The sequence below is a fragment of the Oryx dammah genome, unplaced genomic scaffold (genome assembly GCF_014754425.2).
Source record: "Oryx dammah isolate SB20612 unplaced genomic scaffold, SCBI_Odam_1.1 HiC_scaffold_11077, whole genome shotgun sequence".
NCBI classification, from domain to species: Eukaryota; Metazoa; Chordata; class Mammalia; order Artiodactyla; family Bovidae; genus Oryx; species Oryx dammah.
In genome coordinates, this window is record NW_024080471.1 from 7,221,288 (window position 1) to 7,233,431 (window position 12,144).

Below are 12,144 nucleotides of genomic sequence, written 5' to 3' on the forward strand. Positions count from 1 at the left end.
TTTCTGTTCGGAATCAAACCATGCTACGTGAAGACTTAGCTTAACAGTGTGGGAAACCCAGCTTGACTTTGCGTTTTTTTCTGGGCAACTTACTTTGGGACTTTCGTAGGACAACAGAAGTTCTGACACGGGAACTTTGAGGAGACGTGAGAGCAAGCCTTTCACCTTTTGAACTGTCATGGATTCTGTCGAGGAAAAGAAAAAACATCATCAGTTCGCGCAGGTGACAGCTACCCGTAAGACGAGCTCCAAGACCACACTGGTGATGAGAGCTGCCACTGTCGTTCCGCACCCTGTTTACCCAAGTAAGGACCAGGGGACGGCTCGCCCCGCAACGTGGCCACCAGACCAGGGCGTCACACCACTTAGGGGCTTGTTTGGGAGGCTGTGGCGAAACGGAGCTGATGTCAGACCTAAGTGCCCTTTGCTGATGACTTTTCATATCATGTCTGTGGTGTTTAATATTTCCTCCTTATTCTGAATAAACCAGAAATCATTCTCAGCACAGAAATAAATGTGAGTGAAATCATTAACTTTTAAAACCTGTGCTTGCTTACTTAAAGGATGCTGGCGTCAGGTGTGGGCTCAGTGAGGACTTGCATCCGTCTCTCTGGCCTCCGTTTCCTCCTCTGCACAGTGAGGTGTGGGGCCTAATGACCCACGTGCTCCCAGTCCGGGGTCACTGTGAAGCACACACATGCAGGGGGCCACTGGGCGCAGGGATATAACTGAATGAGGAAATGCTTTGCTTTGTCCAGAAAACACTATGAACTTCTTTCCAAAGATGGGCTGTGGTAAATATTGGATATGCTGATTATGAGAAATAGTTTTTCTGAAGCTTTAGCTGGAGGTACAGCAATAGTGTGGTGTTCCTACAGATATCACATGTATTCAGAAAAATATTTTCCTATCAAACATTTTTGTAAAAGCTGTGTCTTTATGTAACTTGTGATAATAAATGTTATCTTTATTTTAGAATAAAAACTTGCCTTTTCTTGTTTATGTATTGAATACAGACACTAAATGGACATTTATAATGTCGATCAACATAGTTTGCGCTTTTATTTGTGAATATGTGATAATCTTGTCCTTTCAAAGTGTTTAGAGTGGACTGGCTTTCCTTGTTCAGAGGGTGGTTAGTGATGGCTTAATAACTCCGACTGCTGAGTTTAGAGAATATACAACTCAGATTTAAATTGCTTATAGCATAATTATTACATATAATTTCTCCAGATTAATCTGTTAATTCTACTTGAAGGTGAATAAAGCTCAGCCCATGAACACAGACCTAATAAGGGCATTCCTGAGCATTCCCGCAAGTTGACTTCATGTAAAAGGAGGAAAAATGCAAACATGCCCCAAATCAATCATATTAACAAGAAGTTCTGGTCCTGTTTCACTTGCCTGTTCCAGTTCGGGTCCTTACTGGCAGTATTTAAACTTGAAAACAGAAAAACGAAGGGGAACCACTAGTTCTAATTCAGCATTACGTAACAGTAGCAGAATGACATGTCATAGGAACAGAAACTGGGTTGCTAGTAAGGAAAAATGGAGCGATACTGGTAAGCAAAACTGATGATGGTTTTCAATCGTAAAGGTGCTTCTTTGGGCACGACAAAAGTCCTCCATAAGGAATACCAGGATAACCTTGTTTTAATTGATAAAAATGAATTTAAAAATCAATGTGAATTCACTGCACTGACAGGCAAATAGAAAGGTATTTCACTAGAGTCATTTATGATATTCTACTTCTTCAAATCCTCACTGTGCTAAATTTAAGCTGTTTATATTTTAGTATTTAACTGTGAATCAAGTTTAATCTTAAGAGTTAGACTATATTTCTCTTTTGGGTGAAAAGTAAGTTACACTGATCTTTTGACGGAAAACTATTTCAAATGTGTCCAGTAAATAGTGTCCACGAGCTGTCTCTGCAGGGGCTCCTGACTGGTTAAGGAGTAGCAAGCACTCAAGCCAATGCCTCTGTTTCTCCGGCCCAGAAAAGCCCCCAGAGCAGTCTTGTGAGAACTAGCCAGCAGAGGGCCTCTGGGAGCCCCTGAAGGGTGAGCCGTTAGGCTCCTGCCTCTGGGTAAAGAAGTAACCACACATACGGGCTCCTGATTCTAACAAAACTGTTTTCTAGACAAGCCAAGAAGTTACGGGAGACTCGAACTTTTTGGCAGGGAGGCGTGCACAGGAGGAGTAGGTTTAGCATGATCAATTGTATTTTAGAATGTAGAAGACTGGTGAACACTTACAAGCTGTAAAAGCCCACACTCTGAATGAACTGTTCTACTTCCAGCTGCCTCATGGGAGGGCCAGCGATTCAAAAGTAGAAAGGGGGGTGAGAGACATTCATTCTTACCTGGCAGTTGTTTCTCTATGACTTTCTGATCAAGTTGATTGGGACATTTTATCTTCAGTGCTTGAAAGTAAAAAGATTAACTGACATTAATTGAGCCCCGCTGGAGGAAGGGTTTAAATCGTACACACATTAACAGCAGTGAGCAAAGAATGCAGCTCAAATCCCACTAAAGGAACAGGACTTACTGATGTTTCAAATTCCTTCTGTTTCTACTTCACTGAATTACAGCAACAAAAATAGCTGGACCAACATTCTGCTGCTTTCCCTTTTCCCTTAAGTACTTCTTTCCTGACAGTTACCTAGGTTTTTAAGTTCATGAATTTCCAAATCACAGTTCAACTCACTATTCAGATACTTCCTACATTTATAACACTGGTAAGTAAGTTTAAAGCATGGGGATTGCTAACATGTTCAACATTAGAATTTAGGTTTATTTGAGATCATTTCTTTAAAAATTAAAGTGCCTGTCTAGGTATTTACTTAAGAGAAACAAACAGTCCTTATTAGGTCATCATCAGAGCTTCCCTGGTGGCTCAGCTGGCAAAGAATCCACCTGCAGTGGGGGAGACCTGTGTTCCATCCCTGGGGTGGGAAGATCTTATGGAGAAGGGAACAGCTCCCCACTCCAGTATTCCAGCCTGGAGAATTCCAAGGACTGTATAATCCATGGGGTCACAAAGAGTCAGACATAACTGAGCGACTTTCACTCATCACCATCTGTGTTAGCATCTAAGGACTCGAATATAAATAAGCAGTCTTTGAATGTGGGGTTCTTACTTAGTAGCTGGTTTTTGAGCAAAAATGGTTGTTGTGTTTTCAGTTCCCCATCTTCAGGTGCACCGTATTCTGTTTAAGAAGAAATGAAAAAGAAAGAGGATAAACCAAAAGGCCACTGTGGGGGAGGGCTGGGGGGGGGGGGGGGGGGGGGGGGAGAGGGGAGGCGGAGAAATGTATAGGTAAGTGTCAACCTAGCCTTTTCTTTTCCCAGGATGAACCCAGCTGCGGCTGGGATGGGAACCTGGGTTCTGCTTCCTTTTATCTGGTTACTTGGTTACTGTATTTTTTGGAGGAAAGGACAGACGGCAACTGCTTCCAAGCCTGGAACCCTCCTGTCATCTGTGAGTCGCATCACTAATCCTGGGAGACACCATCCTGAGAGACTGGTGAGATGAGGCTGTGCCTGCAGGTACTTAGATGCAAAATTCCACCTTTGGTCACAGTTCCTGTCCTTCCTGGGTCCTGAGAAAAACTCCACTCCGGGCACTGTCACCGGTTTCAGCCAGTATGTGCAGTGCTGGCTTGGGTGCTCAGAACTACCACTGGAAGCCAGGTACACTGTCAGGAAAAGCAGCCTCCACACAAGGCAGAAAGAGGAGGAGGAGGGACTGCCGTCCACCTTTGGCCAGACCATGGCAGGAGGGGAGACCTGAGCCATACCCGCAGGGCAGCTTTAGATCCTTTGCCTCCCTGCCCCTGAGTGATTCAGAATTCACCTTAAATGGCCAGGAAGTCGGGCCAGCTAATGGAGTAATTTGAAAGCAATTCCCACAGGCAGCTTTTCTTCCTCAAAGATGTTTCAGCCTGAAGCGTTTATGCAGTGAGCTCATATTAGGAAAGATATAAAAGAGAAATTGCATAAAAGTGGAATTTGGAATAAAAATGAAGTCAAAACAAAATGGAAAGTACATCAGGGACAAGGAGCCCTGGAGTCAGAGCACCACTGTCCAGGAAGCCAGGCTGGAGCAGGTCAGAAAGCGCCCTGCCCACCAGGTGCCAGGATGGGCGAGTGCTCAGGAAGACAATGTGCAACTCTGAACGTTAAAATTACCCGCAGAGCTTCAAAGAATACCAGTGCCTAGGTTCCACGTTAAATGCTCTTCATTAAAAACTCGCCAGGGTTGGAATGACCTGGAGTCCTTCCTGCCCTTCCTAAAACGAGGAAGTGGTACCCACCTCCTGAAACTGAAAGCTGGGTGAGTACGTGAAGAGACGAGCTTTTGGTAAAGAGCTGCTCTCCCCTCCTCCCCCGCTGAAGTGCTTCAGATGTACCTTTTCTAAAGACAACTGTTTAATTATCTGCTCCCCGCGAGCTGCAGGAGCCCCTCTTGTCCATTTAGCTGCCCAATGGAGAAAAGCAACAACATGGAGGACCTCCTCTAACACCCACAGGAAACCCTGTCCCAGTGGGGATCCCCCAAGCCCAGGCGAGGGCCCTGGCGCACAGTACGTACTGAGGCAGAGTGCCTGGTATCTAGGATGGGCTGCGAGAAATTCCTCGTTTGGCCTGTTTTTCTCTGGATCCTGATGTCCCCCGGCCTTTTTCCATTCATTTCCAAATGCTTTTCGGTAATCGAGCTCAGCCCCACGTCTCTCTTCTGGTTCAATCTACAGGGATGCGAGAAAAAAAGCAAATCTATTAAAGCATTTTTCTAATATGTGTGTCTGGCACCCTGTCCTTCTCCACTGCCTGCTACTGCTGCTAAGTCGCTTCAGTCGTGTCCGATTCTGTGCGACCCCTTAGACGGCAGCCCACCAGGCTCCCCTGTCCCTGGGATTCTCCAGGCAAGAACACTGGAGTGGGTTGCCATTTCCTCCTCCAATGCATAAAAGTGAAAAGTGAAAGTGAAGTCGCTCAGTCGTGCCTGACTCTAGTGACCCCATGGACTGCAGCCTACCAGGCTCCTCCGTCCATGGGATTTTCCAGGCAAAAGTACTTGGGTACCCGGAGAGAATAATCAAACTGAGGCAACGAGACAAATTTCTACCTTTCCTTTTTAACATTCACAGATCCACGAGTTTACTCAGAAAGAACAATGGATCTCAATTTTATCCTTTTCTTCATGAGTGTATCTGCCCACAAACCAGTTTCTGGATGGTGTCTGTCTGAGGCCCGAGGCCACAGCATGAGGGTGTTGGGCTGGAGTAGCTGACTTCTGAGAGAGTACCTAGTATTCCACGGCCCAACCCTGCTCAAGTGACAATAAATTGGACTGGAGCAGCTGAACAGTGGTTTCCCCTGCAGGCATCCAAGTGTAACCCCACCTGCGAGGCTGGAAAGAACTGCCACAACGCAAGTGCACATGGGTAATACCATCTGAAGGAAACGATACCTGCCCACCTTTACGATCCTCCGCTCCAACGTCTCTTCACACTGGACCATTTCGTTTGCAGTTTAAGAAATACCTCCCCAGGACACTGGCACTCACCGCACACTTGTTCAGGGTCCTCAGCTGACCAATCCTGGCGATGATGAACTGCCGTGTGGTCTGGGCGTCTTTGCTGCCTTCAGTCAGGGGGTTTCTCGTGCAGGACAGCGCGTGCAGACTCTGCAACTTATCCAGCTCGTTCATAAAGGACCACTGAAATCCAAAACACAGGAAGATAAACATGTTTCAGGCTAACTTTTCAACAGATTTGAATCAGTAACAGAAAAGCAAGCCCCCAGTTCCATCGGAGACAAGGAATTTCATCCCACAGTGAGCACCCACCAGGAAGACCAGGTACTTTACAACTGTGCTGTGGAAAATGAAGTTTGGGTTTATATGAGGAGTTTTACTCTGAGGAAGTGTTTCTCTTTCAACTTAAAATACTCCTTAAGAGCAGGAGTCTACAAACAGCATCCTGAGAGTGGAAGTAAGTAACGATGCAGTGCACACATTCTGAAGACACTCTTACCTGCGCTATCTGATTGTCATTTAGTACAAGGTACTGCAAGGAAGGAAACATGGAGGTTTTGCACCCTAGAAGAAAGAGAATTAAGTTACACAGCAGAAGGGAGAGCGAGCTGAAGGGCGGGGGAGCCGGGGGAGGGGTGACTGAATAATCTTAAGTACCAATTCCAGCATCCGGAAAATGTATAGAAGAAATTCCAATGTCAGAGAGGATTAGTTGCTCTAATCTGAAATGTAAAAACATTCAATTTGATTACACAGAACAATATAAACTGCCACGTGCTATCCGAGCAGACTAGATCTGTACATTTTTTCCTGCACCATAGCTTTTCATCCTGTGTGTGATGCTGAGGAACCATGAGGTCCAGTGTAGGGCACACAGAGCAGCTTGCTGTGCTACATTCTGCTGGATTCCGAGTCATCAAAACAACACCTGGTGCCTCCTGCTGTGCTCACTGCTAAATGGGTCTCAGGAAAGAGACACGGACTTCCCCAAGCTTACTGAATGAAAACTTTTGGTATTAGCATCAGGGCCAAAATATTCATCCTTCGAGTATCACAGTATAGGCATAGACTACATTGTACGTGGTTCAGAAGTCATTTCGTGAATTCAAATAAAAATTTCGCAAAGGGAATTAACTGAATTTGGGATTTCCATCATCACTGTATCATATTTCCACTGAGAAAGCATATACAGCATAGGATCCATTCACTAAAAATCTACTAAATTCTATTGTAACAGGCATTTTAGGAGCAGGTTACCTGGGCAGATACGCTATTAGAAACAGCTGGTTTTCATCAATTAATTGATTAGAGGAAAGGTCTAACAACTTCACTGTCTGTAGAACATCAGTTGGCCTGTATGGAAGATAAAGATTTTTTCACACAGATTTGTTTTCAAAGATACAGCCTTAAAATACCTGGCTGCAGTGTTAAGGAGAGATCAGGGGGGTGGGGGTGGGGTGGGAGGCAAGTGTATGATATAAAAGGCACCATAAAGGATCCTGGTGGTGGTGGGAATGTTCTTATCTTGGCCGGGCCAGTGTCCTAGCTCTGATACTGATCATAGCTCTGCAAGATGTTACCAGTGGGGGAAGCTGGGGAATGGGTACAGGTGATCTCTGGCTACTACTTATAAATGTACGTGAATCCAAAATTAAGAGTTTTTTAAAAAAACTCTGTCTATATAATTAATAAATAGAATCATTCTGAACAGTAATTTCATTCATTTGACTCCTTGGAGAATTTGCTATAAACTTGTCCATGTTTATTTTACACATTAATAATATCAACAAGAGAGGAGGATTAAGTGACAACCTATTTAACTGACAGAAGAGAATAAGCTTTTTTTTTACATACAAGGTCATCCCTAGGTATCCCTGGGGAATTAGTTCCAGGACTCCTAAGGATTCCACAACCTGAGGATGCTAAGTCCCTTATATAAAATGACACAGTCTTTGCCTATAACCTACATATATTGTCCATATATTGTAAATCACCTGTAGAGTACTTAAAACACCTAATATAATGTAAACAGTTCCAATGCATGGCAAATTCAAGTTTGGCTTTTAAGGAACTCTCTGAAATTTTTTTTTTCCTGAGTATTTTAAATCTGTGGTTGGTTGGATCTGTGGACGCAAAACTGGGGGTGTGGAGGGCTGTACATTGGTACACTGACCTTGAACAGATAATGCTAATTTAAAATCCATTATTTAATCCTTACCAGTCATCCTACAGAACTTCCACTTAGAAATTACATATGTTTATGTAAAACTAATAAAATTCAAAGCTTAAAAATATTTATCTTAAAACTTTTACTCTGATGGGGTTTCCTCAATTAGAACCTCTAGTGAAGTTTGAGTTGACAGTCTAATTTGGGGGGACAATGAATAGTAAGTGTTTTTCTTATTTGAAAATTCTTCTAAAAATCAGGTATAATTAGGAGCATTTATTTATTCAGAATGACTAAATGATATACAGCTACTTCTCAGAGAATGTGATTACGTCTCTTTACTCTTGATGTTTGGAAAAACTATTTCAATAAATATAAGTGTTTTGAACTAAAAATAAAAAGAATGGCTAAATGGTGACAGATGCATTGATGTAAACCCTGGTTACCTTTCAGAAATGACGATATTGTTAGACTCAAGGTACAGTTTCTCAAGGACAGGCCAGCCAGGGGCACAGCAGAGCACCTGAGGGGAGACTCAAGTCAGGTGAAGAGGCCTCAGGCACTCCCCCGCGTGTTTATTACTAGAACTTCCACATGAAGTCAGTTTGGCTCCTGTTTTAGAAATAAATGCCTTTGGACATTTTGGTACAGACTCTGTCTCAGGCCGGGAGTGCTGGTGGTGGTAAGGGGCAGAGCTTCAGTAACATGGGAGCACACACTCTGGGCACCCGGAACCCATCAGGGTAGGCATCCGCCCATCATCCAGGCATATCCTGACCTGTACAAAGTGGAACTGGAGATGGTAACTTACCACATTCTCATTATTGGAAACAGTTCACCCACAGAAGGAAACTGATGTTAAACACCTTTCCTCACGTCTTGATGCCAATCTGGGTTTATAGAGAATGTGCTAATAGGACAAACTTTCTCCATAACTATGTTTACAGTTTCTCACTGGACGCTGACTGCTACCTCCACTGTGCCCTTCCTTCCTGTTCTGCATGGAGAAGCCCCTAAGGAAGAAGTCAGGTTGTGGAGGCACGGACGGCCCAAGGGCGAGGCCACTTGTCTCTCCAGAGGTCCCCTGGCAGGGCTTCACAGATGCACACTGCACTTATCCACACTTGGTTTGAAACCGCAGTGTTCTCGGTGTGTGGAGTCAGTCAACCTCTGACCGAGCCAAGTAGTACCAGATCTAGACTGCAGAGGCGGCCTGGCCCAGGACTCAGAGTCCGCTTTCAAACCCAGCTGGGTACCTGAAGCAGTGGCTTCGCGGAGCTGAATCCCAAACAAGAAAAGGGTATGAGAACCTTTCTGCAGCTCAGCCTCAGCCCTAAGAACATGCGGGGAAATTCGGGCAGCTGAAAGGCTTTTCAAAGCCTGGCACGCGCTTTGTGCGGACTGTTCAGGAGACACCAGAACTAACCAGAAGAGCCAAGAAAGAGGGCAGATTCAGAGATAGAAAATTCTACTAACTACGAGGATTTTGTAACCCCTTTCTGTTAGGCTGTTTAAAAGAACATAATTATCTTGATAACAGGATGATTAAAATGAAGCCACCGCTGGGCTTCACTCCCTCATTTAACCAAGAATTTAAAACTACTTATTACTAGGTAAAAAGCAAAGGGTCAGACACAGCTGAGCAACTGAACAAAAAAACCAAAGATACATGATTACCTCTGCCCATGTTATTCCTGTCCGGTTAAGGACTAAAACCTTCAGCGTAGAAAATGCTCCGGTTGGAGAAGGTGAGCTTGAGGGAAACGTTAGTTTATTTTCACTGTGTAGAAGGAAAGACATGATGAGCTTATTATTGCGACAGAGGAGGCCCAACTGAGATGGTCACTGGCAACAGTTTGGGATTTAACATGAGGGGTCTGGTTTGTTTCAACCTTAAATCTCAATTATATTAAAAACAAAATGTGTCAAGACTACCTAATTTTTAATAGTTACAATGCACAATTCACTGGTATCTGACATGAAAAGGTGTGTTCATAGGGTTAGGCTGCCAGGTGAGGCTGCAGATTATCTGAAACACGAGCCTCAGGCATCGATCTGTGAGGTCAGCTGCTGTTCTGGATGCTGTAAAATTCAGTCCTGCTCTCAAGAGTCTTACAGATGTGCTGGACTGTGAGCTAGAATTTTGCTTCTGAACACAGCCTGCTGTCCGTATGGACGATATAAATTGCTGCCCTTTAAGTTCCCTCTCAAGATCCTAATCTCGGAAGTTACCCCACATCTTTTTTCAGAAGGTACCCCATATCTTGTCATTTTTGAAGGACATTATCATTAAATAAAGCACATTAACCCTTATTTCTAGAGGAGGTGATACCATGGGTCAAAATATACTCTTTGCTCTATTTGGAAGAATAATTAATTTAGGCCTGTCTATCTGCTCTGCGGAACCTGCCTGTCAGGTACAACTCACCTGTATTTGTGAGGCTGGCTCAGATGTGAAAGGGGGAGCCTGGCTGAGCCCTTGGAAAGTTAGCTCCGGAGATTAAAATTAATCAGATACTCAAGAAGCCTTGGCAAACATTAGTAAAATACAGAGCTCAGTGAAAAGCCCTTATCAGAAGTGAATTAAACAGTACCTCCACTGAAATAACTCATTCCTAAAGCAGTTAAAGGCTAGAGGGTTCAGAATGAACAAGCACTTTTAATCACATCTCTTTCTCCCCAGTTAAATAACAGGTACCCAGATGGCCCATCTTATATGGTCAGGCTTGTGAAAAAACATGAAGACCTTCTAGTTCAACATGGTAACCTAATGTCCATCTAATCAAAAGTAAAACACATTCTCTATTAATGAATCGCCTCATGTGACCATTTAAAAAGCAGAGACATTACTTTGCCGACTAAGGTCCATCTAGTCAAGGCTATGGTTTTTCCTGTGGTCATGTATGGATGTGAGAGTTGGACTGTGAAGAAGGCTGAGCGCCGAAGAACTGATGCTTTTGAACTGTGGTGTTGGAGAAGACTCTTGAGAGTCCCTTGGACTGCAAGGAGATCCAACCAGTCCATTCTGAAGGAGATCAGCCCTGGGATTTCTTTGGAAGGACTGATGCTAAAGCTGAAACTCCAGTACTTTGGACACCTCATGCAAAGAGTTGACTCATTGGAAAAGACTCTGATGCTGGGAGGGATTGGGGGCAGGAGGAGAAGGGGACGACCGAGGATGAGATGGATGGATGGCATCACGGACTCAATGGACGTGAGTCTGAGTGAACTCCGGGAGATGGTGATGGACAGGGAGGCCTGGCGTGCTGCGATTCATGGGGTCGCACAGAGTCGGACACGACTGAGCGACTGAACTGAACATTTAAAAAACTAAAATCAAAGAATATTAAAGAGTACGTTAAACTTCAATAAATTCAGCTCAGCTGCCCTTCCCGCCTCACTCCCGTGGAGATGCTGTGAAGGAGCAGGAGAGATTAGGACTTCATAATCAGGTGCAGTTGGGCAGCCACCAGTTCATACCTGAGATTGAGGACTTCTAGGTGCTTGAGCTGACTGGCAATATCTATAACTTCTTCCCATGACGACAACAGATTTTTTGACAAATCGATGCTTCTAATATCTAAATGCACGTGTTAAGAAACAGTAATATGGAAAGATGCAAAAGAGGACAATTGTTACCTCGGTTCTGGAACATGGGATTTTTACCTTTTCACTTTACGCTTTCTAGTCTGCTTGAGATTCTTTTCATGAGCACATACTACTTGTACCCCTTTTTAATCATCCAGGTCTTCATCTAGAAACTAAAAGGGTCACTGTCACATACTGCATGCTTGAGGCAGACGCAATTGAGTGAGTGGGAACCAAATGTCGTTAACAATCATCCATTCCAGCATTACTCCCCCAGCAAAATAACAAAAAAGGAAAAGACCCAACAGAGATGGTAACTGATCTGTCCAGCACCCAAGGTGTACCCACATATACTGCCTTTGGTACTGTGGAGCCCCTGCAGCCTTATGGCAAGCACTCTGCACCCTACGAACCCCCAAATAAGGAGAGGTGCCTCCAGGGGGTCAGTAGCAGTTACTTTGGAGACATGTTCAAAAGGGCTGAGAATGACCTGGAATTCTGAGGGTCTCCTATAGACTGGATGGAGTTGGTGTGATACCCACCATCCCTGGTACAGGAATCCAGAGTGGGTAACCCAGGACAAAGAAAGGCCCCAGGACAAAGAAAGGCCCCAGATGCCACGGGGGATGGTGGCAGTGCATGCCATCAAGAGGCAGAGCAAAGCCTGAAGGGCTGGACCAGCTCAAAGAGGATTGTACACACTACTCCAGTATGTATGGAAACTGTTCCTCTATCCTGCAAATAACGATTGGAGACCAAGTGTCTAGCAGTGAACACGCCCATCAAAAGCACGTGCATCTCTGGTGTGCCAGTTACAGACATGCCTCAGAGTAACAGAGCTGGGCCTGCAG

General features: G+C 44.4%; 2 protein-coding genes across 10 annotated transcripts in view; one reads left to right on the top strand and one right to left on the bottom strand.

Annotated features, from left to right (window-relative positions):
- LOC120860495 (UDP-GalNAc:beta-1,3-N-acetylgalactosaminyltransferase 2) overlaps positions 1 to 1,002 on the top strand; it is a 63,414-nt gene extending 62,412 nt beyond the window's left edge. For 3 of the 4 annotated variants that reach the window (XM_040236318.1, XM_040236320.1, XM_040236321.1), the window contains one exon: positions 110 to 1,002. The gene's annotated coding sequence lies outside the window, so the exon portion shown is untranslated. The remainder of the gene's footprint in view (positions 1 to 109) is intronic. The other variant, XM_040236319.1, reaches the window with a different exon arrangement.
- Positions 1 to 12,144, bottom strand: part of LOC120860494 (tubulin-specific chaperone E) — a 93,438-nt gene that overhangs the window by 217 nt on the left and 81,077 nt on the right. For 5 of the 6 annotated variants that reach the window (XM_040236312.1, XM_040236317.1, XM_040236315.1 and 2 more), the window contains 11 exons: positions 11,186 to 11,285; positions 9,383 to 9,485; positions 8,152 to 8,228; positions 6,796 to 6,891; positions 6,196 to 6,260; positions 6,038 to 6,102; positions 5,569 to 5,721; positions 4,594 to 4,747; positions 3,140 to 3,208; positions 2,363 to 2,422; positions 94 to 185 (listed from right to left, as the gene is read on the bottom strand). In XM_040236312.1, the coding sequence (XP_040092246.1) occupies positions 94 to 185; positions 2,363 to 2,422; positions 3,140 to 3,208; positions 4,594 to 4,747; positions 5,569 to 5,721; positions 6,038 to 6,102; positions 6,196 to 6,260; positions 6,796 to 6,891; positions 8,152 to 8,228; positions 9,383 to 9,485; positions 11,186 to 11,285 (1,034 nt within the window). The remainder of the gene's footprint in view (positions 1 to 93; positions 186 to 2,362; positions 2,423 to 3,139; positions 3,209 to 4,593; positions 4,748 to 5,568; positions 5,722 to 6,037; positions 6,103 to 6,195; positions 6,261 to 6,795; positions 6,892 to 8,151; positions 8,229 to 9,382; positions 9,486 to 11,185; positions 11,286 to 12,144) is intronic. The other variant, XM_040236314.1, reaches the window with a different exon arrangement.